The sequence below is a fragment of the Delphinus delphis genome, chromosome 9 (genome assembly GCF_949987515.2).
Source record: "Delphinus delphis chromosome 9, mDelDel1.2, whole genome shotgun sequence".
NCBI lineage: Eukaryota > Metazoa > Chordata > Mammalia > Artiodactyla > Delphinidae > Delphinus > Delphinus delphis.
Genome location: NC_082691.1, coordinates 96152215 through 96179878, shown reverse-complemented (window position 1 = coordinate 96179878; position 27664 = coordinate 96152215). Strand labels below are relative to the sequence as shown.

General features: G+C 49.0%; 1 protein-coding gene across 1 annotated transcript; it reads right to left on the bottom strand.

The window, feature by feature from the left end:
- Positions 1-492: 492 nt before the first annotated feature.
- On the bottom strand, positions 493-26154 carry ARHGEF5 (Rho guanine nucleotide exchange factor 5). The gene is made up of 15 exons (XM_060020040.1): positions 26063-26154; positions 16338-19443; positions 15697-15748; positions 15211-15275; positions 14748-15001; positions 9797-9957; positions 9119-9271; positions 8687-8816; positions 8369-8443; positions 7862-7951; positions 6558-6715; positions 5791-5952; positions 4039-4109; positions 2138-2242; positions 493-1421 (listed from the first exon to the last, which is right to left on the bottom strand). The coding sequence occupies exons 2-15, from the start codon at positions 19429-19431 to the stop codon at positions 1264-1266; spliced, it is 4728 nt and encodes a 1575-aa protein (XP_059876023.1). The 5' UTR covers positions 19432-19443; positions 26063-26154; the 3' UTR covers positions 493-1263.
- Positions 26155-27664: the final 1510 nt, after the last annotated feature.

Genomic DNA, 27664 nt, shown 5'->3' with positions numbered 1-27664 from the left:
GAATGTCCAGGGAAGAACCACAGTGAGCCCACTTAAAAGATGATGCTACCACTGCTGTATGAGGGCTCAATATGAGAAAAAAAGGTAAAGGGTGATGTTCTTCAACTGAGAAAGGCAACCTGAGGGGAGACACAGAATCATACGTCATAGAGTTGGATGGGAGTCTGGAGGCTAATGGGTTCGATCTTGAATTTTACATTGAAGGAAACTGAGACGTGGACAAGCTGCCTCGTGGCCGGGCGGTGACTGGAGTTTAGGTCTCGTGACTTGGATTCTCAGACTCCTTCCTAGAATCTAGGATTCTAGGATTCTACTCCATGCTGCTTCTCACAAAGAGGATGAAACAGAGGTAATGATACCTTCACAATAACTCAAGTCAAAATATAAACTCATGAATGGTCAGAGTAGGATTTCCAAATCCACCTAAACTAGCTTAGACCTTAACTTGTGGGTTCAGTAAAAAAGAAGGTTTGAATGGGGTATTCATCACCCATCAACTCATTTTAATTCCTTATACAACCTCTGAGGCCATAACAAGCAGAAAAAGTGCCCAAACTCTGAGGAGTCAAAGAGAGTCGACTACTACCATAACCCAGGTACCACCGTGGTCCTTCATGACACCTAAATCAAATAGCCTGGAATCCTCATAGGATTCCACGTTCTGAACCTTGTTCCAGGGTCTGGGGAGAAAACACTCGGAGAAGTGCCAAGTTTATTAGAGTGAGAGAGGATCGCCCTCACACAGCCACCAATGGATCCCAGAGACGCAGGCACTGACCTCGCCCTGACAATTATGGGATGTCTCTAGGGTTGGAAGATATCTTAAAAGGTCACCAGGTTAACCCTCCCAACTGATGTGTTCATCCCCCTTAAACAGCTCCCTCCAGTGGGCTGAGGTCAGATTCTCTTTAACACACGGCCGTGATGGAAACTCTGGTCACTGGAATTGGTACTCTGGAAGCAGAGAACGTTTAAGGACTGCAGGGTAGTAGAAGTAAAGTTCCTTGGCTTAGGCCCCATTGGTCCCTTTTCCTATGAGAAAAGGTTCCCAGAGTCCAGTGCAAAGTCCCTGAAAATCCCCCCACCAAGCACAAAGCACAAAAAATGGAGGCCTGGGACTAGCGACTGGCAGCTCGGTGTCATCCTTGGGTTTCAGAAGGTCTAGTTCCTGGTGCACAGAAGGCCTCTGTGGCCAGATTCTGGGGCCAGCCCTGTGCAGGAACATCTTGTCCTTAAGCTCAGGGGATTCCTCCCAGAAAACAGCTAGGTCTGCTGTTCCACCAGCTGTAGTTTGGCAGTCTTGACTCGGTGGGCTTCCTTCAGGTTCCGTGCACGGACCTCTGGGTTGGAAATGAACTCCACTTGCTGTACAGGGAACCAGCCTTGCTCCCCATCGGAGAGTCTCACGCCCTCCAGCCAGCCTATGGGCACAGGGTGGGTGGGAAGAAGAATTACCTGGAAAAGACCCACAGTAATTTCCCCCAGACCTCCTTCCCAGAAATTCTTCTGAACTGTAAGGCTGATAGGACTGGAGAGGCCGCAGCCTGGGAAATCCAGCCGCCCCGTGCACTCACCCTGGCTGCTGTAGGTCTGGCACAGTCCACAGCTGCCTGTTCCTGAGCCTTCTCCACTCTTACCCGTTGCATTGTATTCTCCCCAAATACATGCTGAAGTTCTAAGCCCAAGTAACTCAGAATGTGGTCTTATTTGGAAATAAGGTTGTTGCAGATGTAACTGGTAAAGTTAAGATGAGGTCATACTTGAGTAAAGTGTGCCATTAATCCAATATAATTGGTATCTTTATGAAAAGAAGGAAATTTGGACACATACACACACACACACAGAAGGAAGAGAGAGAGCTCGGAGTGATGCTGCCACAAGCCAGGGAAGCTGGGGCCACCAGAAGCTGGAAGAAGCAAGGAAGGACCTTCCCCTAGGGTCTTCAGAGGGAGCATGGCCCTGCCAACACTTTGATTTTGGACGTCTAGTCTCCAGAACTATGAGAGAATACATTTCCATTGTTTTAAGCCACCCAACTTGTACTATTTTGTTAGAGCAGCCTTAGGAAATGAAGACATCCACCCATAGTGTCCCACCTTCAATGCCCAGCCTGCTCCTCATGGATTCTCCCTCTTACCATCACTGCTTTGCTGAGTCACCATCACCACGTCTGCCTTCTCTAGTGCCAACTCATCATTCTCTCGGGGTTTGTAGGCTCGAAGGCACTGTACTTGTGGGGACTCTTTGGAAGAGAAGAGTGTGACAGAGGTTAGGAAAGGTAGGCAACTAGAACATGAGAAAGGACTTGCAGGGGGAGCTTGGGAGGACTTGGGAGAGAGAAAGTTTGGGCTGTTGAAAGTTACACACAAGAAAGACAATTGGAAAAGTCTTCATCTTCTACCAGGGAACAAAATGGTTGATAAGGAAATAGAAATGCCGGACTTGAAATGAATCAAAAATTCTATTTCTCCAGCAAAGATGGAGAAATAGGTTGTGACCACCTTTTAGTGACTCATTATTACAAATAACTGATATTCTGCTAAAGACCCATCTTCCCACTGAAACCTTCCCTGATTGTCCTCAATGGATTCTAAACTCCTTTAAAACTGACTGTCGAGCTTCCCTGGTGGCGCAGTGGTTGAGAATCCGCCTGCCGACACAGGGGACATGGGTTCATGCCCCGGTCTGGGAAGATCCCACATGCCGTGGAGCGGCTGGGCCCGTGAGCCATGGCCGCTGAGCCTGCGCGTCCGGAGCCTGTGCTCCTCAACGGGAGAGGCCACAGCGGTGAGAGGCCCGCATACCGCAAAAACAAAAACAAAAACCAAAAAAAAACTGACTGTCTATGGCAATCCATTTATCTTTCACCTAATTGTTTCATGTTTGTGTTCTGCCTCTCCACCTAATTTGCAAATTCTGAGTCTGTGACTCATTCTTCATTCTCTTCATGGTACAAGATGTGGGACTAGAAGAGACTTATCCAGTGGGGTTCGAGGTATGATCTAAGCAAGGCACTGAACACCCTTCCTCATCTATAAATGACTGAGTTGATCAAGGAAATTCTGGGTTTTTTGTATGTCTATATCTTCGTGAGTGAGGAGAAATTTCCACAGTTTTGAAGCTCCAAATAAGATGCCCCAGAGTACGCCTGACCCACAGCCGTCTATCGTACATGGGTTTATGGCTTTCTGCTCTACCACACTGCGCTGGCTCTCTTAGAAAATAAACAGAACACTGCACTGTTATCTGTACTTGTATTTCCAAAGCTTATCCATATATACCATTCACAAGATCACAGTAAAGGAGGAAGAATTATCTTGCCTTCCTTACCTACTGGGGAACTGAAGCCCAGCAGACGGATTGAACACTGAGCAGAACTCCGTTTACAGCCTGGTTCTCCTATTTCCTTTTACAAAGTTCCTTGTATTTGTTTGTTCTTTTGAGTCACTAAAGGCTCAGTGTTCCTTTGAATTCAGTTCCTCTTGGATATGAATTAGAGAATCCTTGCTGGACGACAACTGTGGGGCTTACATGAGACCGAGAAGTCCATTCTTAGCATGAATGCAGACACTTCCTAATGTGTGTGCCTGTGGTTGCCCATGAGTACCTGAAAGCCTGGGGTGAGGGCAGTGTCTCAGGTCATCCTGTACAGGAGGAGTTGTGGTCAGGACAAATCTACTGTGTTGCTATCCTCCCCAACCCCTACTCCAGATGGACTCTCTCCCCCTATTTCCCCAAGAACTTCAAGTCAGTAAAATCTAAATATCTATCTAATCTACAGATATTTTAAAAGAGCAAACTATTGCCCAAGGCAAGGAATGTATGGTGCTGGGGAGGAGGCACTGCCATGGTGATGAGAACTTTAAGCAGATGCATCCCAGGTGTTTAAGTTCCAGTGACCAGCCCTCCACTCTGAAATTCTGGACAAAAGTAATAAACAGAAGCCTCCCTGAGTTACTACCCAGCGTCCTAAACTCCTGCATCTAAAGGAGACTTCTGACCCCACCATTTTTCTTTCCCTCTTAGACCTTCACTCACCATAACACTCCAGAAGGTCCAACTCCTCTCTTGGCATGGCCAAGGCTGAGATCCAGCGAAGTTTTTCACTTCTAGAAAACAAAGCAGGGTCATTGCTTCAACTGCAGCTCTGGTGGGGGGGGGGGGGGGGTGCGGGTATAGGACAGGGGCCAATGATAGGGAAGGGAAGGTTCCGTGGGAAAGACTTGTCTAGTTCAAAAAGTTGTCTAGTTCAGTGATATCCAGGACAAAAGTCAATGGGACTCCCCTTGGATGGAAATTTGACAGGATCATGAACTATATGTTCATGTGTCTTATCATCCTTTATCTTTCCCCCTCTCTTTCCAAGCTTATCTTCTTAATGGCATCTCGTATCTTTCAAGTAGGGGCATAAAGTCAACTGTCAATTATGCACATGTCGATTTTCCATTTTGGGAAGTGTACTAAGCAAAATGTTCATCTCAGTTGAGATTCCCGCTATCACTTTGCATACTTTTTGACACTCTTCTGCCTACCTTCCTTCAATCAAATATCTCAGAGATGAAAATTATTCTGTAATCATGATTAGATCAGGGAGATATATCTACTATTGTTTTGGTCATGTAATATAATCCAAGCCTAATTTTGTAATTATCTGAAGGTTTTTGTATTACCTTCACCTCTGCTTCCAAACATCCTGGAGTAATTGAGAGCTGACACTATTACCGTTCCAGGAAGATGCTGCCCAAAGTGCTACACAAAGAACACGAGTCTGTATCTGATGACTTGACTTAGGTGATGTTTTGCACCTGTACCAGCCCCTCTGTTCCATAAGTGAGGGCAGGTGTTTTTTTAGTTTTTTATTTTTTGTGCGTGTGGTATGCGGGCCTCTCACTGCTGTGGCCTCTCCCGTTGCAGAGCACAGGCTCCGGACGCGCAGGCTCAGCGGCCATGGCTCACGGGCCCAGCCGCCCCGCGGCATGTGGGATCTTCCCAGACCAGGGCACAAACCCGCGTCCCCTGCATCGGCAGGCGGACTCTCAACCACTGCGCCACCAGGGAAGCCCGAGGGCAGGTATTATTGATCCTACCCTGACGTGTCTTCTAAGGGACAAAAATGCAAAGTGTCTACAACATAAGGATGTTCAGACCACTAAGTATCTTGTCAAACTTTTTAAAGAAGAGATTTCTTATATCTTTTATAACAGCAATAATAGCTACAATTGTTCATTAAGTTAGATACTGTGTACCAGATTTTATAGGTATTATTTTTAATACTCTTCACAGTGTTTATATGTGTGAATGTATTTTATTATTATTAATATTAAAAAGATGAGCAAATCAAAATTCTCAACGCTATGGATTTCTGCTCAGCAGAGGACTGGGTTGGAAGGTGGGAGCAAAGAAAGCGGAAGGCCGCCCAGTGCTTACCTTTTTCATGTCTTATTCACATCTATGCCCCACCAGCCTTGGGCACTGAGGAATGTCTGGCTTATACACATTCAATTGTGGACGTCAGTAATCCAATTACACAGACTTTGCCCTTCTTAGCATAATAGACGCTAAGCCTTGGTAGTGACAGCGACTTTACACCCTCTCCCACCCAGTCTCCTATAAGTCATTTATTAGCTCTAGAAGTTTGGGTTCAGGACGCTCTATAGATGCTCCCCAGTCCAGAATGGACTAAGCGGTACTGTGGCTGTTTTCTGGACACATTTTCTGCCTTGGTCCCACTTCCTTGCCAGGCTGTCCTCCCTCCCTTCCCCCCGGCTCCCCTGCCCAGCCCCATCTCACTGAGTCTCGGTGCGGAAGAGGAACTCAGCCTGGGAGCCCTGTGCGTTGTCCCGCAGGAAGAGTCGGAAGAGGTTTTTGTGAGGTCCATGCAGCTTCATTTCACACTTTTCCCCTCGGACGGAGGAGAAGGGAGCGTGGTCAAATACCAGGAAACGGCTACCCCTGCAAAGTACAACGCTTTTCAGCCCGACTCTAGGGTTATCATGCTTCCTCCACCCTCATATCTTTTGCCAATTCAAAATCCCTGGCCTTAGCATCTGCAGCCTGCAAATTCTCATAAAAACCGTAAGATGGTGTCAACTTGCTCCCAGAAGAGATTCGTCAATGGCTTGGCAAAGCACATATCCAGTGCAATGGATGCTTTACCGCTTCAAAGAGATGAAGAAACAGAGCCAATATAAAGTTTCTAAGCCCCTCAGGACAAGAGAAGTGGCTAAGTATCGATGCTAGGCTAGTAGGCTGAGCCCAGCCCAAAGAAAGCACAAACGGACTGATCTGAAAATGGGATAAGCTAATTTGCTGCCTTTTGCTCTGTGTCTATAACATGGTCCAGGTCCTGCCAGGCGATCTCGGGATATAATTCGGTGGGATCCCCTTTTTTGCTCTGGACCATTTTCCTCCTCTCTGGGTCATGACCTGGCCTCCACGGGATGACACTGAGAAGCGTTCCTCTATAGGCACATGACCCTTCCCTGTCCCTTTAGTGCTTCCCTCCCGCCTCCTCCCATTTCCCCCTTGTACTCTGGCCTCCCATTCCAGTCACTGACTCTCGGGGCCGAGACAGCAGCAGACAGTCATTGAAGAGGTGCAGGTGGACTGGGCGTGCGCTCAGCTTCCTCCGCAGCCCTGGGGAGACGCTGAACTCCAGGGCCGTCAGCTCCCCGCTCTTCACCAGCCAGCGTGACTGTGAAATGAGCGGGAATATCTACAGAGCAGGGAAGAGAAAGAAGACGGTGTCACAGACGGGACAAGCACGAGGCTTTCTCCCGGGCCTGCCCCCCTCACCATGCCTCTTCCTCATAAGTCCCGCCCCTGACAATCGTCTCTTTCACATCTTCCTCCTTGCTCATGACCCATCCACTTAAACTCTGTTTCTCTCGGAACCGTCTAACTACCACTGTCTACTGCGGCGTGGCTCCCACGTCCCCAGCTCAGGCAAACGGAAGGTGCCTATGGTCCATCCCAGGAGAGTGACTACACGAGAAAGCTCAGCCCTGGAAGCTGGAACTGAAGAAGAGATGGGAGAACCCGACTGGGGCATGTGAACAAACAAAGCAGAGAACAGTATGATATGTCTCTTCGACGTTAAAAGTTGAGGGTGGTTCTGACATCCGTTCTTTCTACGATGATAACCAGAGACAGGAGAGAAGCAGTCAGAATCAGACGTGGGGATGAGAATAAAGAGAACCGGTGGGGTCTGCCTAGAGCTGGAGTTTGGGTAGTGATAAGGGTATTGAACAATAATTAATATGTAGTTAAGGGATTTTCCCTCTCTTCTTGGGAGGTAAGGATGGTATCTGTTCTGAGTTGAAATTTGAATGTGGAATGTCTATTTTAAATTTGTATTTGGATGAGAGATTTCGGCTCTATATTTGGATTCAATTTTATACTGCTTTGCTTAGACTAGACGGAGACGTAATAAAATATTGAATAATTCAAGTACCAAAAATGTATCTTTATAAAGGCTTACATTGATAAGTTCTCTCTCATCTGCCCAGTTCCCAAAGGCACCCTCTCCCCCCCAGGTAACCACTGTCCTTTATTTCTTAGGCACCTTTCCAGGGTTTCTTTCCGTATACACAAGCAAAGGCACATTCAGATTTCTACCCTACTTCTTCACCAAAGGCAAGATACTATATAACACACTTAGGGCTGCATCTCCCCTTTCGCACTTAACAATATATCGTGGAGACTGAAGTAGGCATTTGGGCATCCCAGAAACAGGGCAGAACAGAAGGTGTGCAGAGATCAGGTTAGAGGCTGGGATGCCGTGAGCAAGATGGTTCTGTGATAGAAGGTGACCTGTGGGATCTGCTTCCCGGCAGGGTGGGGACCCAAGGGACTAACTTACTCTGCACTCAAACTCGATCTTCTGGCTCAGGTAGATCAGCTCCTCCGTCCGTCGCATCCGCTGGACGTTATTATTGCAGTCTCGGATCAGCTGCGTGTTCAGCAGGGTGAAGAGAGAGGAAGAGATCCCTGTTAGAGGCTTTGGTTTTGTGTCCCCTGCAAGAAATCTGGAAACTGGCTGCGATTAGCTTTAGTCTTTGCACCAGCCTGGAAGGGAGCCAATAAAGCAGACGCTGAAGCTCTAGGACTACGGTATACTTTGTAGAGACCTGACAGGACATTCCTGGGCCGCGTGAAAGTAAGATTTAATCTGGGGATCGTGGCAGGAGAGCATAGTCCCTTGGCATGGAGTGTCCTTGAGGCTGTGGGGTGTGAATGCTTGGAGGTTTGGCGGGTGCGGTGAGGTAGCTGAGGGGCCTGTACTTTCTGGAGTCATGGGCCGGGGCAGGGGAAGAGTTCTCTGTGAAGGACAATCCCGGGGTCCGAGTAGGGGTTGGTAGCTGCCTACCTCCTCCAGGGCGTGGTGTGCCTTCGTGGCCTCTGCTTCCTCCGAGGAGCCAGGCTGTGTTCTCTTCAGAATGTTCTACAGAACAAACCGTAGGCGGGAGCCAGATGGAAAGAAGGGATGGGCAAACAGGAAGAGGCGATTGAGGGTGGGTGAATGGAGAAGTTCAGGAACAAAAGTTTAGCAGCAAATATTTCTGAGAAAGGAGAGTGGGGGTGGTGATACGGGAGACCGCTCACACTGTCCACAGCGGGTGGGTGAGTGGCAGGAGAAAGGATAGTCCTTTGGATTAAGGGTGGGCTGAGGTGGGATCTGCTCTACCTGGAGCAGTAGCTTGAGACGGGTGATGCGCTGGAAGGGCAGAATGAGAAAGGACTTGAGGGAAAGGCGTTGGCAGATGGGGTCACTCTCCAGCTTCTCCAGGACCTCTCGGAAACTGCTGTTGCTACTCCTGTGTGGGCAGGGAGCCTTGGGTGAGGAGGGGTTGGCGAGTATTGGGGGACACAGTGAAGGCGTGGGGAGTGGGGGCTCGGTGGAACGCCTGTAGGTTGGGAAAGAATGGTGGGGTCCAATGTACAGGAGCCCCAGATGTGATGGCTGAGGGCGTCTGATCTGGAAGCGGGGTGGGCTTGAGATCACAGAGCAGGCACAAGAACGTGTGCTCTCGGGGTAGCCCTCTGGGCTGGGTATTGGGGGTCTGGTGCAAGGTCACTGCAGGGCCCATGTGGGGACGGGATGGGGATCAGGTCTCACAGCAGGCTTTGGAAGGTGCGTTCCTGGTAGGTCTGGTTGGTGACATAAGGCAGGTAGACCCGGCGGAAGTTGGGGGCATGGCTCAGAACCACATCACACACTTGGAAGGTGAAGATGTTGCCCTCAAAGTTCTCTTCCAGGTCTGAAAGGAACCTGTACAGGATTAAAACAAGTCTCATCAGACTTGTGGGTCTCAAGTGAGGAGTCGGCTGACCGCTGCTATAGCTTGAGCTTGTTACTTCTTCCCTCCATTAGCCAATAACTTCTATTGACTGTCCTTAGCTCTGCGTTGCTTGCCATGCACTAGAGTTCTCTCCAAGGCTGCCGCTCATTTGCCCCTGATCTAACTCTCTGGTCCTAATATCCCATTTCTTGTTCTTCTTTTCATCCTGTTCTGGTTTTCTGATCTTCAGATGTTTCCCACGTCATCTCCAATGCTCTGCATGCCCACAGCACATGCAAAACCTCAACCCAGGAAGCATTTCTCATTCGTTTACCCATTACTGTTTCCAACCACCCACTCACAGTCTCCTCTCTTTGCTCTCTCTATCCCTGTAGCCGCTGGGAATCATGGAGGGAGCAATGAGAGGGTTCTGAAAAAGGAAAAGCCAATGAGAGGTTTACAGACTAAAGAGAGTGAGGCTGAGTGAGTGGTATTGGGGAGAAGGGGAAGCTCACATGGTGCTGACGTCACGCACATCCTGTAAACGAGAGAAGAGCCATTGATGATACTGGTTGGAAAGGGTGGCCCGGAGCTGCTCTGAATGTTGGAAATGATCCACGGCTATATGTAGACTGCGCAGGTAGGACGCCTCTGACACAATCAGCTCAAATTTGGCCTAGGAGGTTAGGGAGGAGGAAGACTAATTAAAAACATTGAATCCCTGGCGTATGTTAGCCACTGTGTAGTATTTCAGGGGTAGAGCGGTTAACAAGACAGATCCTTTTAGAGCTCACAGTCAACACCAGAGTCCAACCTGATATCAGGGAGGAGAGAGAAAGAACCTTTGAAGCTGAGGGAAAAACATGTGCAAACCCTCAAAGGTGGAAGAGAAAAAGATGCTTTCAAGAAACTCAAATAAACCGAGTATCCTTGGAACCAAGGCTACCAAAGCAGTGGCCGGAGATGAAGCTGGAGAGGCAGAGAGGAGGTCTGGAGGATTATGTAAAGAAGGTAAAATAGTTTAGACTTAAGACAGTGGGGTAATGAAAAGAGGCTTTATGTATGGGACTAACTTGATCTAATTTGTTTCCTATTGTATAAAGATATTTCTGAGCACAGTATGAAGAAAAGATTAGAGGGGGGCAAGAGAGCCACGTTAGGGAAACGTCATAGTAATTCCAGAGGAGAGATGAAAGTCTAAATAGCCATGGGGATGGGGAGAGGTAAGCCAATTTCATAATTATATAGGAGAGAGATTTGGAAGGGCTTGTTTATTTGCTAGAAACAGGGGCTGAAAGAACAGGAAGAGTCAAAGCTAATGCCTCAGTTTTTGAGTTTAACTGGGTGAATGACAGAGTTCCTTACTGAACTAGAGAACTCTGGAAGAGGAACAGATTTAGGGGATGAAGGTAATCTGAGGTTTGAGGAGCAATGGAAGGAAGCAGGATGTTTGAGAAGGAGATGGCGCAACTGTGGTTTAATGGAAACAGCCCAGTTATTGGGAAGTTCCAGCAGGAGACACAATGACTCACAGCCCTATTCTCTATTCTTCATTCAAGTATGCAGCTTCAAGACAGATGCATGGACAGGAAAGAGAAAGAACACACACACACACACCGTGGTGGTGACTTGGATAACTAATGACATGGCTGGAGGTCGCTCACACACGACAACACTGAATCAGGACACTGAAGGTTCATTTGCGTCCTGGCTCTGACATTCGCTGAGTATATCACTTTGGGTGGCTCAGGTACCCTCTCTGAACCTCAGTTTTCTTATCTGTATAGATATAGTGACCCTCTCCTCACAAAGATGTTGTGACAGTCAAAAGAAATGGAGTCAGTGAAAGCACTTTTTCCCAGAAGTGCTCATTCAGGAAAGGCACATATGTGTATAAGTATAGAGGCTTTTCTTCTCAGAAATGTGAGACCAGGGCTGGCCTAGGAGCCCTGGTGGACTTCCTTGAATTCTGGAGTTGGTGAAAGAGAGCTAGGGTTCAAATCATCTGCCCACTGTTTGGTCCATAAATATGGGCAGACCAGTGATTTTCTAAATATCTTCCATATGCTTTAAACGTTGAGGTCAGCACAAGGCCCCCAAGTGTGAGCTTCAAAAAACCTAAAAATGTATATCTGTTTGGCTTGGTAAAAGCACTGTTTATCCATAAGTCCTTACGGCCAAAATTTTACTCCTTCCCACTTCTGAAAGAGGGAGGATATGGCACTAATGTGTGTATCAAACTATATACCAGATACCATGCTAAAAGCTAAATAGGTGTTGTTTCATTTAAACCACACAGCAACCCTGAAAAGTAGTCATTATTATCCTTGATTTTTAGATGAGTAAACTGAGATTTAGTGAAGTTATATACCTTGCTTAATGTTACACAGCTAGTAAATGGTGATCCAGGATTTAAACCCAGGTCAGCCTGATTTGAAATTAAAGTAGCAAATGTTTTGTATACAGTGTTAGGAAATGTTCTAATCTCATTATTTTACAAGTAGCTGTCCAGTTTTCCCACACTTATGAAGAGACTATCTTTTCTCCATTGTATATGCTTTCCTCCTGTGTCATAGATTAATGGACCATAAGTTTGTGCATTTATTTCTGGGCTCTCTACTCTGTTGCATTGATCTATGTGTCTGTTTTTGTGCCAATACCATACCATTTTGATTAGTGTAACTTTGTAGTATAGTCTGAAATCAGGGAGCATGATACCTCCAGCTTTGTTTTTTTTCCTCAAGATTCCTTTGCAATTTGGGGTCTTTTGTGGTTCTGTATAAATGTTAGGGTTATTTGTTCTAGTTCTATGAAAAATATAATGGGTATTCTGATAGGAATTGCATTAAATATCAACTCAAAATGACTTAAAGGCATAAATGTAAGACCAGAAACCATAAAACTCCTAGAAAACATAGGCAGAACACTCTTTGACATAAATTGTAGCAGTATTTTTTTTGATCTGTCTCCTAAGGCAAAATAAATAAAGGCAAAACTTTTAAAAATGGGACTTAATTAAACTTAAAAGCTTTTGCATAGCAAAAGAAACCACTGACAAAAAGACAACCTATTGCAAATGATATGACTGATAACGGTTTAATACCTAACGTATATAAACAGCTCATAAAACTCAATATCAAAAAAGCAAACAACCTGATTAAAAAATGGACAGAAGAACTGAATAGACATTTTTCCAAAGAAGATATACAGATAGCAAACAGGCACATGAAAAAATGCTCAACATTGCTAATCATCAGAGATATGGAAATCAAAACTATAATAAGATATAACCTCACACCTGGCAAAATGGCTATCATCAAAGGTCTACAAATAACAAATACTGGCAAGGATGTGGAGAAAGAAAAGGGAACCCTAGTACACCATTGGTGGGATTATAAATTAGTGTAGCCACCATGGAAAACAGTATGGCAGTTCCTCAAAAAAATAAAAATAGAACTACCATATGATTCAGGAATTCCACCCCTGGGTATATATCAAAGAAAATGAAAACACTAATTCAAAAAGACTCATGCACCCCAACGTTCATACCAGCATTATTTACGAGAACCAAGATATTGAAGCATTATTTACAAGAGCCAAGATATTGAAGCAACCTAAGCGTCCATCAACAGAGGAGTGGATAAAGAAGATGTGGTATATATATATACACACACTGGAATACTACTTGGCCACAAAAATAATGAAATTATGCCATTTTCAACAACATGGATGGACCTAGAGAGTATTATGCTTAGTGAAATAAGTCAGAAAGAGAAAGACAAATATTCTATGTTATCACTTGTATGTGGAATCTAAAAATAAAACAAACAAATGTATATAACAAAACAGAAACAGACTCGCAGAGATAAGAACAAACTAGGGTCACCACTGGGGACAGAGAAGAGGGGAGGGGCAAGATAGGGGTATGGGATTAAGAGGTACAAACTACTATGTATAAAATAGATAAGTAACCAGGATATACTGTACAGTACAAGGAAATATAGCCATTATTTTATAATAACTTTAAATAAAAAATCTAAAAATATTGAACCACTATGTTGCACATCTGAAACTAATATAATATTGTAAATCAACTATACTTCAGTAAAAAAAAAAATAAAGTGGTAGACATTTTTGGATTGATTACTATGTACTAGGAACTTACCTTTTTTAAAATATTTTTTTAATTGAAGTGTAGCTGATTTACAGCATTTCAAGTGTACAGCAGTGATTCAGTTGTACATATATATATATACATGCACATACAGGTATATACACATATATACGCATACACACACATATATATATATATACTTTTACAGATTCTTTTCCATTATAGGTTATTACAAGATATTGAATATAGTTCCCTGTACTATACAGTAGGTCCTTGTTGTTTATCTATTTTATATATAGTAGTGTGCATCTGTTAATCACGAGCTCCTAATTTATCCTCTCTCCCACCCCAGGTAACCATAAATTTGTTTTCTATGTCGGTGAGTCTATTTGTATACATGTACCACATCTTCTTTAGCCATTCATCTGTTGATGGACAGTTAGGTTGCTTCCATGTCTTGGCTATTATAAATAGTACTGCTGTGAACAGGAACTTACCTTTTTTTTGATTCTCCCAGTAGCTCTTTGCAACCCAGTTTTACGAATGAGGAAACAGAAACTTAGAAAGATCAAGTAATTTGGCCAAAGTTAAATAGCTAGCAAATATTAAAGTGGGCTTCACATCCAGGTTATTTAAGCCAGAACCTAAAATAAATACTTAAACATTGTTCCATAATGCCTTTCCATCGTGCCATACTATCTTCCCAGGAAGAAAGGTTTTAACCCATATTTTAGATTGATTATTAAGATAAGCTCTCCACGTAAAACATATTAATGGTAGTAACTTAACATCAGACCAACAGCCTTTCCTATGGTCTTGCTATTGGAAGTAAGGACCAAGCAGAGACTGATGGTCATTCAAAAGCCTCTAGAAGACCAAAATCACAGGACAGCTGCAAGGGCCACTCTTCAAGGGACCCAACAAAAAGCCCCTGCATGCTCCTTGGTTGAAGAGGAAAACTTTAGTGTAGACTGAAACCCTGGTTGAAGAAGGAAATTTTAGTCTAGCCTGAAGCTAGACTAACTAGATTAACTAGATTAACTCCACACTCCTCCCAACAAATTCAGGGGCATGGTCACTTTGTACGAGCTCAAACCAATAACAGGGAGGAGTTAATGAACAATGGCATGAGGAGGTAGAGAGGAGGGAGAGCGGTGACATTCAGAAAGCAATTCAATGGGGATGACTCACTGTCACGGGGTGCACGTGTGTGTGGTGAATACGTGTGTGTGGTGAGTATGTGGTAGGGACAGCCCGCTCATGGTGGCGGAGGGGAGTAGGAGATAAGGACGAGAGCACTTTGCTTCCCTCCTGTAGCCTCTTCCCCTGCCCCACCTTGCCCTGCTAGGTACCTCCTGGAGTTTTTGGTCTTCGTGGGTCATGGAGAGCAGCACCGTGCTATTGCGCACCACGGGGATTTCCTGCCAGAGGGAGCCACTGGAGGCCATGGAGAGGCGTTTCAGGTAGGACTCCGAGGACACCAAGGCCTTTCGGGGCTGCCGGGGGGAGGCGGGCCCCGGTGCCTCTGTCAGGCTGTCCAGCCGCTGCTGGCTCTGGATCTCCTTGTTCAGAAACACATCGCTGTACTCCTGGTAAAGCAGCTGAGCTACAGGGGTGAAGAAGCAGGGGAGAGGGAGAGAATTAGGGAGCTGCAGAGTTGAGGTGCACGAACAGAAGCCACCGAGCTGCTTCTGGCTCTCCCGGCATCCCTCTCTCCCTACAGATATCCCCGCCCCACGGCTGATGGCCAGGAACCCCTCTCCAGTCTTGGGCAGAACACTCGTGTGGGTCCGCAGTTCTGTTTCAATTACTCACAGGAATTGATGAGCTTGGAGCAACGTCTTGAAAAGCCCCCCATCACCTCCTTTGGCTTCTTCTCCCTGTGGAGTCAAGAAGGGCTCCGTGGTGCTTGCTGGCCTTCAGACACGGAGAAGCCCCAGGTGACTACAGATAAGACAGTCTCTAACCACTGAACGTCAGGGCCAAACCCCCTGGAGAGGCAAGTTGGAGCCTGACCCACTTCTGGGTAGTTTGAAGCTTCTTTGGATGTCAAGCTTTTTTTAGGGGGGTGGGGTTCAGTTCATGGGGCCAAGTGGCCTATAGAGGGATGGGAGATTTGAATCAGTTGACGGAAGCAGATAGATAAAAAGTCTCCCTACACCCTGGAAACCTGGGGTCTGTCTCTTCCCCTCCTTAACCCTGGAAAAGACAGGGTCCCAGAACCATTGTCAACTAATGAAAATCTCAGTAGCCTAAGAAAAAAGAGTAAAACTGTATCCATTAGGACAGAGGGTGACTCACCGAAAAACAATGGCATCTGAAAGGCTAGGGGATTTTTCCACGGCTGGACCTCCTGTGTCGGAAAATGGAAATGGGTAAAGTAACTGGGACTTCAGAAGGGGCATTCAGAGAGAGCCAAAGAACATAAGATCTAGAGTGGGAGATGCAGGCATCGGTGTGGGGCGTGGGGGGTGGTAGGTGGGTAAAAGGGCTCAACTGGGGACCTGTGAGAGAGGACAGTGCCGAAGTCGAAAGCATTTGGGGACAATAGTACCAGGTCTGTCCCCGTCCCTCATGTCAGAACGTGAACTGGACAAGTAGAAGATGCCTTCTCTTCTACTGGAAGGACATCAAGCAGGTCTTTGTAACTGGAAAGTAGAGGCGGAGTGGGGCGGGGGGAGGTTCAGAACAATCTTGGGGAAAAGAGATACACAATAAAAGCACCCCATGGTTGGGTGATGGATGGAGACAGAGGGGAAGGAGAAGAAAGGGCAGCACCGTGAGCTCAGAGAGGGTCTCAGGACTTTCCTCTGCATTGGGGCTGTGTAGGTGGGTGAGCGAAGCCAGCAGGAGGCTGGGGGACAGGAGGCGGATGAGGAAGGAAGGGCTGGAGAGAGCTCGGCCTGACACGAATGTCACCGCGGTCCTTGCCCCTCACTCACCTTTAGGGCCCTCGGGTAGGATGGAGGGTCTGCGCAGGCCCTGCCGGTGCCAGTCCTTGTGCTTACTCGACCCCTCACTAGGGACCCCCACCTGTCCACTGCTGCCCTCCGCTGGTCTCCCCGAGTCCCGTCTGTGAGGCCAGCTGGACGCCTTCTCTAGATGGGGATGGCTGGGCTTCTCTGGCTGCCTTGTTCGGCCTAGATCCGACCTCCTCAGGCCATTGGCTCCTTCCTGGGGGAAGGTCCTTCTGAAAGATCTTCTGGCAGGGACCTCAGGCTCTTCCGAAGTGGGTCCCTGGACCTCCAGAGTCCAGGGGGTGGTCAGGAAAGGGGGACTTACAAGAGCTGTCATGTTACTGAAAGCCATGCCAGGGGTCACTTCACTCTTACTCCTACTGGCGGGAGACGAAGAGTCTGTCGATCTGCCCGTGGCCGGAGGCCAGGAGACACGTCCCGCAGAATGGGGAGTGGAGATGGTCCGCTCTTGACAAACTGGCCTGGTCCTGGCCTGACCCCCTGAATCTCCGAGTCCCCCCTGGGCGAGCCTGTTCCTCTCCCTGGACTTTGGGGGTAACGGTGGTGGTTCAGTAGGAGGGTTCGCAACAGGGAGAGGAGGGGGGAGAGGGGGGAGAGGCCTGTAGATCCTGGAGCTCCTCAAAGAAGAAACAGGAGCAGGGTGTGGCTGAGACAAATCGGGAGTTGGGGGTAATGGCTTGTTGTATCTTTGCCTGGGAGAGAAAGAGGTCTGAGTATGGTCGGGGGTGTCCGGGGTAGAGGGCAGGGGTCGGTGCTGCCTTGCCACAAGGGGGTCAGGAACTCGGGGCAGTGGGCCTTTGGGGTGGCCGTGCAGCCCTACACCTAGGGCCAGCGGAGGATGGCTATACCGTCTCTGCGTGGGGACCACGGCAGAGCGAGGGCCGTCTCCCTCCACCGTAGAGCGGACGCGCCTCTTCTCTGGGGCAGGAGGGGGTGGAGGCTCACGGGTCCCCTCATCTACGGAGACAGTGGGCGGGGAAGGGCCATGGGCAGGAGATCCTGGGGCAAACGCCGAGGGGTGTGTGGAGGCCCACGGCTGGCTGCTTTGGGGGCTGCCAGGCCTTGCTGGGTTTGAGGTCAATCCTTGAGAGTCCTGCCCTGGAGCGGGTAGCGAACTCGAGGATCCCGGAATGATGGTACAGTCCCTTCCGCCTTTCCTGGCCCTTCTTGGGATCACAGAGCCATAGATGGCAGCTTTGGGGGGTCTCTGGGGCAACTCTGAGTGGGAGAAGGAGAGTGATACTCCCGCCAGGTCCGGAGTCGGTTCTGTCCCATGAGAGCCCGGGTAGGAGTGGCCCCTCCGGTGCTGGGCCGCCCCGGTGCGGTTGCCTGGGGGACCCTGAGGGCTGGCCTGGCCTGCTGAGGGGAGGCCGTGGAGGGCAGCTGCAGGGCTCGCAGAAGCCCCACAGGGAGATGGGCTGTCGGTGGGTCGAGAGGCTCCGGAGGTTTCTGGAGAACATGCAGCAACCCAGGGCTCCCTCCTGCGGAAGGCGACTTGGGGGCCCGCAGAGGATGAGGCAGCCATGCCGGGGGAGACTTCAGGAGGGCTGGGAGGGGCTGACGCTGCTGTCCTTGGAGGGGTCACAGAGACCCCCTCCTCTCCCCGGCTGGATGCTGTCCCCTCCCCCAGCTCAGAGCCCACTCGCGGGTTGCACTGAGCTGTTTCTTGGTCAGGCGACTCCGCGGCAGGAAAGGAATGAGGTAAAGAAATGAGCTGCTGGGACCGTCCTACTAGCTCCAGGGTAGGAGTCAGAGGTGCAGGGGACGGTTCCTCAGCCCTAGGCTCTGTCTGAGTCCCGGAGATCCTGGCTGTGGGACAACAGGCATCTGGAAACAAGTCATGGGGAGAAGAGACCTCAGGGGCTACCAGCGCCAGTGTGGCAGGAACATCACGCTCTCCTCCTTCCTCTGTAGGCCTCTCTTCTCCCCCTGCCCCCAGGGCGTCCCCACGCCCACTGCCTACGTCCTCGCTTGACCCTGCCTTCTCCTCCTGCCCCTCTACTGGCATCGCTTTCCCCTGTAGACCCTGATCTTCTTGCTTTCCAGCGACTTTCACTGATTTCCCCACTAAGCTTTCATTCTCCTCATACTGGGCATCCACGTTACTCTCCTCTGGCCCCGTCAACTCCCCGCTCTCCTGTTCCCCTTGTTCTAGATTCCTGTGGCCGTGAGCCCTCCAGTCCCGCCCACCAGAACTCAGACCTCCCAGTTCCCCACTATGGCCCTTGCCTTCTCCTTGCTCTGCAAGCATCACATCGTCTTGAATCTGCTGCCGTTTTTGTCTCTGTTCTTCCTCTGTTCCGCTAACCTGCTCTCCCATCAGCTCCCCCGAAAGCCCATCAGAGCAAACATCCTCCCGCAGAGTCCCCTCCCCCTGAAGTCCCCATCCCTCCAGCTCCTCGGCCGTCTGGAGACACATGGCCCCTTCTCTCTCTGGACTTTCCCGCCTGGTAGGTCCACTTTCCGAGTCCTGCGGCTGGTTGGTCTCCGCAGGGTGCTCTTCACAGCAAGGCCCACATCTGGTCTGGGCAGAGGTGTCTGGGGAAGTTCCCTCCTCTCCTTCGGCTTGTCCGGTTTCCAATATCAAAGAAGTGAGCTCTGGTTTAAATTCCACCTCCATGCTGCTACCCAGTTCACCGGCTATTGAGGCCGTGTCTAGATATTCACCCTGGCTGGGGCAGGCCCAGAGCTCCAGGGGAGCTGGCGGCCTTGCCTGTCTATCCGCTGGGCGCTGGGGCCCTGCCTCCTGATGCTCTGGGGTGTCACAGGCCCCAGCCATCAGGCTTTCCTGGTCGGTCTCCACATCTGCAGAGGCTTCGACGGGAAAAGAGGTCATGCTCTCAGTCGCACAGTCATTCACATCCCTTGCATGTCTCTGCTGGGTCTCCAAGAGTCCGTGTCTCTCCGCCCACTGATAGGGTGGGTCCGCGCCCTCTTCAGCTTCAGGCCCCAAGGCAGGGGTCTGCCTGCTTCTCATGGGAGCTGCCAGGATAGTACTGAACTCCACTCTGGCAGGAACGGGGGTCGCCGCTCCGTGTTGGGGCCCCTCAGCTTCCATCAGGGCTGAATCCTAGAGAGGAATAAGAGACAAACTTTCTATCCCCTCTTCTGCTTTTATTTATCAGAGGGACAGACCATAGAGAACAAGTGTGTGATGATTTCTTTGGTGCCATTTACTGTCATTCTTTGAGACAAAAAGTACTTCACAAAATAAGCAATAGCCTCTATAAAACTTGTCACTGATTTATTCCTTTAATAAATATTTACCAAGTGACCCTCTCAGTAGTGAACAAGGCAAAGACTGTATCCTCATGGAGCCTGCAGTCTTGTGGGAGAGACAGATGATAAACAATTACATTAGGGCACAAGACCGTTGTCAAAGGGTACCAAGCATTCCCAGTGGTCATTACCCTCTAGATTGTATTATGTCGTAGTGTCTCCCTGTCTACTCTCTGGGCACCAAGAGTGACTCAGTTCCATGTAACTCCCAGACACTGTGAGTGACACACCCTAGATCTAAGAGTCCAGAGAGGCAGTGTCTGGAGGGTATCCTCCACCTAAGCTGCAGAGGGGATTAAAACAGGTCTGGCCATTACGGCCAGCATCTGAGGTACTACGGCATCGTGTAATCTCCTTTACAGAGGGTCTGGATTTCACTCATCTTATTTTCCACAGTGTCTGGCAGAATCTGTAACTAATTAACAAAAAAATTGATTTTCCAATTATAGAGGCAGCTGTTGGAAAGTGGAACGATAACTAGACTTACTAGATGAGAACCAGAGCAGATACAATGGGTACCCACTTCAATGAGGGCCATCAAACTGTGTACCCCTCACTATCTTACTCTCCCCTTCTCTCCACCAACCGTGTGAACTCTTCTCATTACTGCCCACGTTACTGACCTTCCACCTCTCTTTCTCACCTTGCAAAGAATTTACAAACCAGCGGAGAGGAACTGCTTCAGTTTCTTGCAATTCAGAGAGACCCACACTTCACTGTGTCCACCCTCCCCCTCTGACAATGCAAGAGCATCCCTCCTCTCTAAGTGCCACCTTCTTTAGCCTGCCTTTTCAGGACCTGATGCCATGGATTATCTCATTCTTTCATACCTTCACCTTCTTTGTTGGAAGCATCCCACCAGAATTTAAGCATGTTCATGTCTTTCTCGTCTTTCCACTGTGTAAGTGGAATTCTTCACATCTGCGGTCTTCATATCCTCACATCTCACCTACCTCTAGCTGGGCTTCAGTAGCCCCACTCTGCCCATCTCTCCTACAACCTTAACTTGTTAACTCCAAACAAGACTCTAGGGATGCTTATTTTGGTGGTTCTTGCCAGCATGACACTACATTGGACACAAAATTGACATTAGAAGTACTCTTTCTTGTTATTCGTGAGACGTTTTCCTGATGTAACCCCTTAAGTGTTCCCCAATCCTCTACCTGGGTTACTGTGCTCCTCTTTGTAGCACGTATCAACCAGAGTTCACTTTACTTCTCCTCTGTAGCATTTATACAATTATAATTATATAGTTACGTGCGTATTTTGATTTACCATCTATCTCAGACAAGAGGCGGTAAGCTTCACGAGATCAAGAACAATGTCTGTCTTGCTCAACTGTCTACACCTAATACACAATACCTGGCCCATACTAAGCACTCAATAAATATTTTTCCATCACAGAATAAAATCCTTATTTCCCTCCTGGCCCGCATTCCCCATATCTAATCAGCCACCAAGTCCTATGGACCCCGCCTCCTGAGTATCCCTCGAGTCTGTCCACTTCTCTCCATCTCCGCTGCGACAGCCTGGTCCACCCTGCTGCCCTTTCGTACCCAGGCCACTGCACATGGGGCACAGCTGGCCGCTGGCCTCCACACGGCTTCTCTTCCCCTATTTCCCAGGCATTCTCGCCCCAGCTCCTGAGTGATCCTTAAAAGCCCCACTTCTAGTTTAAATTCTTCAGTAGCTTCCTGCTGCCATTGGGATGAAACCCAAATATCCACTGTGGGTTACATGCCCTCCACAACCTGGCTTCCGCCTTCCTCTCCGGCAGACTCATCACCTGTCAACACCTGTCGGTTTTCAGTCCCCTCGGCGCACCTCCCTCTCTCACCTGTAGGCCTTCACATGTGCTGCTTCTCTACTTGGAATCCTACTCTCCTGCTCAGAGAACCCTTTACTTCTCACACTCACTGCACTTGTAGTTACAAATTTAGTGTCTATTTTCTAGGTTAAACCATGAACTTCACGAGAACACAGACACTGCCATATTTAACTGCTCAATCCCCTCTGCCTGGGGCTTACCTGTCCCTCAACAAAGATTCACTGCATGGATAAATGAAGAAAGGAAGAACACAGAGTTAAAAGAGTGTTGTCCAACTTTTAGTTCTACTTTTTCTTGCATCCTGATAATTTTCACACAGTTGTAGAAATCATGTAATTTACTTGAACATTCATTTTCTTACCTTTAGAAAGGGGATAATGCACTCACTTTCCAAGGACTTCTAATAAAGATTAAACACGACAACGTAAAAAATTAAAAAGTGCATTGATAACACTGATGGTAATAGAAATGTCAGGGATTGTAAGTATTGTTGGAGAGAGAGAAAGAGAGAACGTGTAGGAGAGAAATACAGGATTTCTGAGCTGGAATGACTTTTAGAGACACATAGAAAACTTCGCCTAATTTACAGATGAGGAAACTGAACTCAGATAACCTACACACTTGCTCAAGTTTCCTAAGCAAATGTACAGGTGAACTCAAACCAGGGCCTTCTCACTTCAGTCTACCATAAGCAACCAGAAGTCCAGCTGTTAGAAAGCTGGCCGGTCACTAGTGCAGAGAAGACCCTGGGGGCTTATAGAACTCACAGCTGCACCTGGACTCACATCTTTCCTGTCTGGTCTAGGCGTAAAGCGGAAACCCACTGCCCCAAAGGCCTGCTGTCCTGTGATAATGCACGTGCATACACACTTGCATAAACATACATACATACACACGCACACTAAACCACCCTTGCAGGGACTTCCCTGGTGGTGCAGTAGTTGGGAGTCCACCTGCCAGTACAGGGGACATGGGTTTGAGCCCTGGTCCAGGAGGATCCCACATGCTGCGGAGCAACGAAGCCCCTGTGCTGCAACTGCTGAGCCTGGGCTCTACAGCCCAGGAGCCACAACTACTGAGCCCACATGCCACAACTACTGAAGCCCACATGCCGCAACTACTGAAGCCCACATGCCGCAACTACTGAAGCCTACACACCTAGAGCCCGTGCTCCACAACAAGAGTAGCCCCTGCAATGAGAAGCCTGTGCACCGCAGCGAAGAGTGGCCCCTGCTCACCGCAACTGGAGAAAGCCTGTGCGCAGCAGCGAAGACCCAACGCAGCCAAAATCAATAAAAATAAATAAATAAAATAAAAATAAACCACTCTTGCAGGTTCTACGCAGGAGAGCATGACATCACCACATGGGTACTTCCCTAGCCACCCTGCAGCTGTAGTACGTGACAAGCTCCTGGTCACCTCATAGACACAGATACCCATCTCTATGGGGTAAAGGGCCGTGTCTAACACAAGCGTCCTTTTCCAGTTAATTGACACAGTGTGTGATGTGGCCCCTACATCCAGCCCTAAGTACAAAACACTATAATCACTACAGATGATACTGCTGTGACGTGACCCTGTTTTCCCAACCACGTGTTAAATAATATACTTGCTCACCGTAAACACTTTCTGAAACTTGGCTCCCACCTGCCTAAGGAGACCTTGTGATTAAACCCGTAGCCTCCCCTCCCTGGCGCGTGTACCGTCCCGGCCCTGTACTCATAGACGCTCTCATGTCCTCAAAACGAGCAGCCTCTAAACACACCAGCGTATTTCTGCTATATTCAGGTTACATCCACAGACAGCACGTGCTACACGAACGTCTTCAGTTCCACTCTAGTGACACCATGTGTGTCTGTCTCCTGCAACCCCACTGACACTATTTCTAACATTACCTTTACCCTTTTGGAAATACTGGTGGTCACCGGCTCGGCCCCCATGTCCCTACACGTGGTCCTGTCCTATAATCCTATGACAGTCAAGCATTATGAGTCTAGAACGTGACAAAGCTAAAGGAAATCTGGAAAACATGGTTTTGCTCACGTAAGGGCATCAGGAGAGAGATTTCTTCTGCACTTCCCACTTTGTAAGAGTCACTTCCTCATCGCCTTCTGCACGGGGGGTGAATAATCATTTTTCCCTGAGCACAGGCAAAGACAGAGCGTGGTACCACGGTGATCCGGCCTTCCTCCAGACCAGGGCCGTTTTTGCATCTGCTGCCCCTGTTCACATGCGACTTCTTTCAAGGCAAAGCTCCAAGTCACCCCATTGACACAGCGTGTGACAGAATTCAATAGTCCCCTTAGAGCCCCCAGTACCTTAGCTCTTGTCCATTTCCAGTCACCAGACATCAGTTTGTATTTCCAAGATATCCCTCCTCCTTGTCTCCCACCCCCATTACACTGCTTCTTCTTCAATCCAGCGTCAAGTGTCATGGTCCACATTTGAGGACCATGCTTCCTGGATTGTCTAGCAGTGTCAGTTTCAAATATTCTCACTTACACCACAAGTCACTGAGATACTCCTGAGGTTACAATACTCCTGCATTTACACTGTATCGCCTATATGCTATTTTAGGAAAATACCCACCAAATCAAAAGAAATGTTCTCATTTTGATTTCAAACATAAGATCACCACATAGATGGATGCCACCATTCACTGTTTCACATTATTGCCCTCAGTGCTACAAAGACATCAAAATAAGAGTAGCTTTCTGGACCGCTAACTGCTAAGACCTGTGTTCTACCCATTTCCGGAAAGCCCTATCATCCGAGTGAAAACTGTAATAAGCACCTCTATCTACCCCTAAGGTCTGAAAATATCACATCATCCACTGCCTTGTAGCCCTGATGGGCTCACACAGACCATCATTAGTGGCAATGCTGAAATATACCCCACAAGCCCACCTGTGGCCCTGGTGCCACCCACACAGATGTGAGTGTGAGTGACCGGTTTGTGTCCTTAACATAGGCCCTGACGGTCACCTTGTCCTGGTCCACCTTGTAGACACTGCACGTGACCAGCTCCTGTTTACTCCACAGACATGGTGAGTGACTCACCCCTGTCTACACCAGATTCTGTAAATCATCTGTTTGGGTTGACACCACTTGAGTGACACTTGAGTAACACTGATCCTGTTCTTGTCCTACCACATAGTGACTGACCACACCAGACACCATGAATGACATGTTCCTGTCTATCCCACACACACCGCGCTTAATGCAGCGACTGGCAACCCCGGAGAGACCACGTTGTGGACAGCCATACGCTCTAGGGACCCCTAATCTATAAAGACTCTTGACTATATTTAGAACCACTGTATCCTTTTGATAAGAGGGATTCCTTCCCCCACCTCCTGACTTCTCTCTCTTTCCCACCAAGACAATGACAGACCTTCCTACTGCTGGACAGTCTCACTCAGAATTGACACCCCACATCCTTTCCCCTCCCCAGCCCCCCAAGAATCCCCTCGACGGACATGGCTCCAGTTTCAGGCCCACAGATTGGTTAACGAATGACCCCCATTTTGCCGGGGCCCAGGTGTAGATAAACCAGGAAGTCTGAACAAAGGGCCACATTAGGAGCTGTTTAGCCAGGAGCTGAGATTTCTGGGGTAGCCAAGGATGCAAGACCCAGGACTGCAGTGCGGGAGCAAATGGGGGAAGAAGCTACAAAAGAAAGTCACTCTCCCTCCCTTGTCTGTCAAGAGTCCCAGCCAGAGTTCACTCCTCACTCCTTGCGAGACAGGAGGGCAAATCTGTCTTGGGAATCCCAGATCCAGGAAGGAGAGGAGGGGCCGAGATCTGAGAATCCAGGGGCACCCACCGGGATGGGCTCTCCTAGGACAGTCTTGCTGGGGGGAGGTTATGAATAATGCTCAATACTAGACCTCAGCAAGGTGTTCTAGCACCCCAACTCTGAATAGCTCTCTTCCCACTTCCCCGAGTTCTGAATGCAATGTTGTGATCAACGTGAAGCTTTGGAAGCACTCCCCATATGTGGGGAAACCGGGTGGAGGACAGGGCAGGAGCGGTTGTTTACAGGTTAAAGCACCTCGGCTAACAGGGAAGAGCTATGTACTCAGACATACACAGTATGCGAACTCATAGGAAAGTAAGGGAAGGAAGGCCCAGGCCTGGTTAAGAAAACAGGAGGCAACAAAACATCTCCAGGCAGGGAGCACGTCCACAAAGGGAATCTCAGTCATTCCTTATTATAGGGGTTAGCTTTCCCCAGGGCCTAGACTTAGAAGAGCGAGCCCTCATTACCGGCCCGCGGAACACCTAGGGGCAGGGTGCCCGTTTGCAAGGCGGAGACCAGGCCGGAAGCAAATTTTTCCAGGCAAGAACCTTTCGTCCAGCTTCCCTCCTCTTCCAGACCAAGGTACTCGGTCCTACACCCCGAGCTCTGCCTCTCTGCCCAGCCCCCCCTTTCCGGAGCCTGCGTCGTCCCCGGACCCAGCCGGGGCTGGCCCCAAGGTGAAGGCCTAGATTCCGGCGCTTCCCGCCACTCCCTGACCTCCGCCGGGGCTCGACAGCCGCCCGCCCGGAGACGGGAGCTGCGGGGGAGGAGGGCACCCACCTGGGAAGTGTCACATGCTGTCCTGGCCCAAGAGTCCCCTCGGGTCCCTGGCGCCGGCCGGCAGTCCCCAGCGCAGGCCCCGGCTGCCCAGCCGCCCCGCCCGGCCGGGAGGGAGGGATCTGGTTCTCTTCGGAAGTTTCAGGTGAGGAAACCAGGGACACACCTTCCTGGAGGAGGGCCGGGGCCCCTCCGCGCCGCAGCCTCATTGGTGTGAAGGGAGCGCCCGCGTCAGAGCTGGGAAGTGCTGGCCGGGCCGGGAGGGGAGCCCGGGGCTGGCGGGACAGCGGCCGGCGGGGGCCACCCGAGGGCGTGGGACTAGGAGAGCGGAGCGCGGGGCCTCTCCTGGGCCCGGCTAGGTCTCTCACACCTGCCTGGGTGTTTCTTCTCCCCAGTATTTCTTCAGGTCTTTACCTGAGCCGGACCCATGCCGATCTTTCCCCTGTTGATGTTCATCTCTTGGCCAGTCTGTGTCTCTGAACTTCTGAGTTTCTGTGTCCGTCTGTATTTGCCTGTGCATCGTCAGGCCTCCATGTTAATTTCTCTGCCTTGACGGCTACCTGTCTCTCCCTTTATGAGGAAGGGTGTATCCTGCTCCCTCTCTGCCTTTCTCCCTGCGCCGGCCCCTCCCTCTTCTCCTTCCTCCCTCTGACTCCCTAAGAGGGCGTCTCTTAGGGCCTGGGAACGTGCATCTCTAAAACAGCGTGTCCAGGTCTTTCCTCCATGCATTATCTGAGTTCATGTCTCCCAAGGTGTGTGTTCCTCCTGCATTCTCCCCAGGACTTGTGTGTGTTTGTACGTAAGTATCTAAGCCTATGTCTCAGGCCTGTGTGTTTTCTCACGCCTATATATATTTTTTCTGATATTTTCAGGGAAACCTTGTGTTCTCTTGGTCTCTGAGTCCAAGGCTGAGTGGGTCAATCTTTTTTTTTTTTTTTTTTCCTGAGTGGGTCAATCTTTATGCCTCTCTGTAGACTTCAAAGAATGCCAAAATATTCTACGCTGCAGACACACACACACACGCACAGAGTAAGAATCCCTCATGTAGGGGACAGAGATTTTTGGTATGTTCATCTCACTTAGATCAGCCCCCAACCTCACTCGTTACTCCAGTCAAGTAGACTCTTAACGGGCTTTCTGGCTGTTTTGCTCTTAGGACTGCCATGATCTATCAGCCCAAACAGCTATTCGGTGAGACCATTTCCAGATTACTGTGCCCACTGGCTGCTGCGCTGATCCCAGCTGCGTAGGCCTAAGAGTACTTGGAAGGGGGCTTTAGCGTAGAATGTCATTAAGGCAGAATGGTTTCCTTTCCAATAGGGTCCCAAAGCAGCTCTATATTCAAAGAATGCGCTGCCTTGGCTGTAGCACTCCAAGGAGTTAAGCCCTCAATAGTCCAGCAGCCTTTAGCCTACTCTGAGCTGCTACGTAAGGCGTGGGAAGCCATGGGGAAAACCAGAAGTAGGAGTTCAGGTACGTAAGGACAGGCCTCACACATGCCATTAGCTCAGCAAGAGGATAAGGGTGGGGAGTGCAGAAAGTCAAAACTTTAAGCTAGAACTGTCTATTTCTCAGTTGCCAGAGAGAATTCAGTCCAGGGTGTGA

What these genes read in the sequence shown, in the direction of transcription:
- ARHGEF5 (XM_060020040.1), bottom strand. Translation starts at nt 19,431, where the DNA reads ATGGAAGCTGAGGGGCCCCAACACGGAGCGGCGACCCCCGTTCCTGCC. An exon ending in CTGCTGTCTCGGCCCCGAGA is followed by an intron (nt 5,953 to 6,557) that starts GTCAGTGACTGG and finishes TGTACTTTGCAG; the next exon opens with GGGTAGCCGTTTCCTGGTAT. An exon ending in GACTCAGCAAAGCAGTGATG is followed by an intron (nt 1,422 to 2,137) that starts GTAAGAGGGAGA and finishes CTGTGCCCATAG; the next exon opens with GCTGGCTGGAGGGCGTGAGA.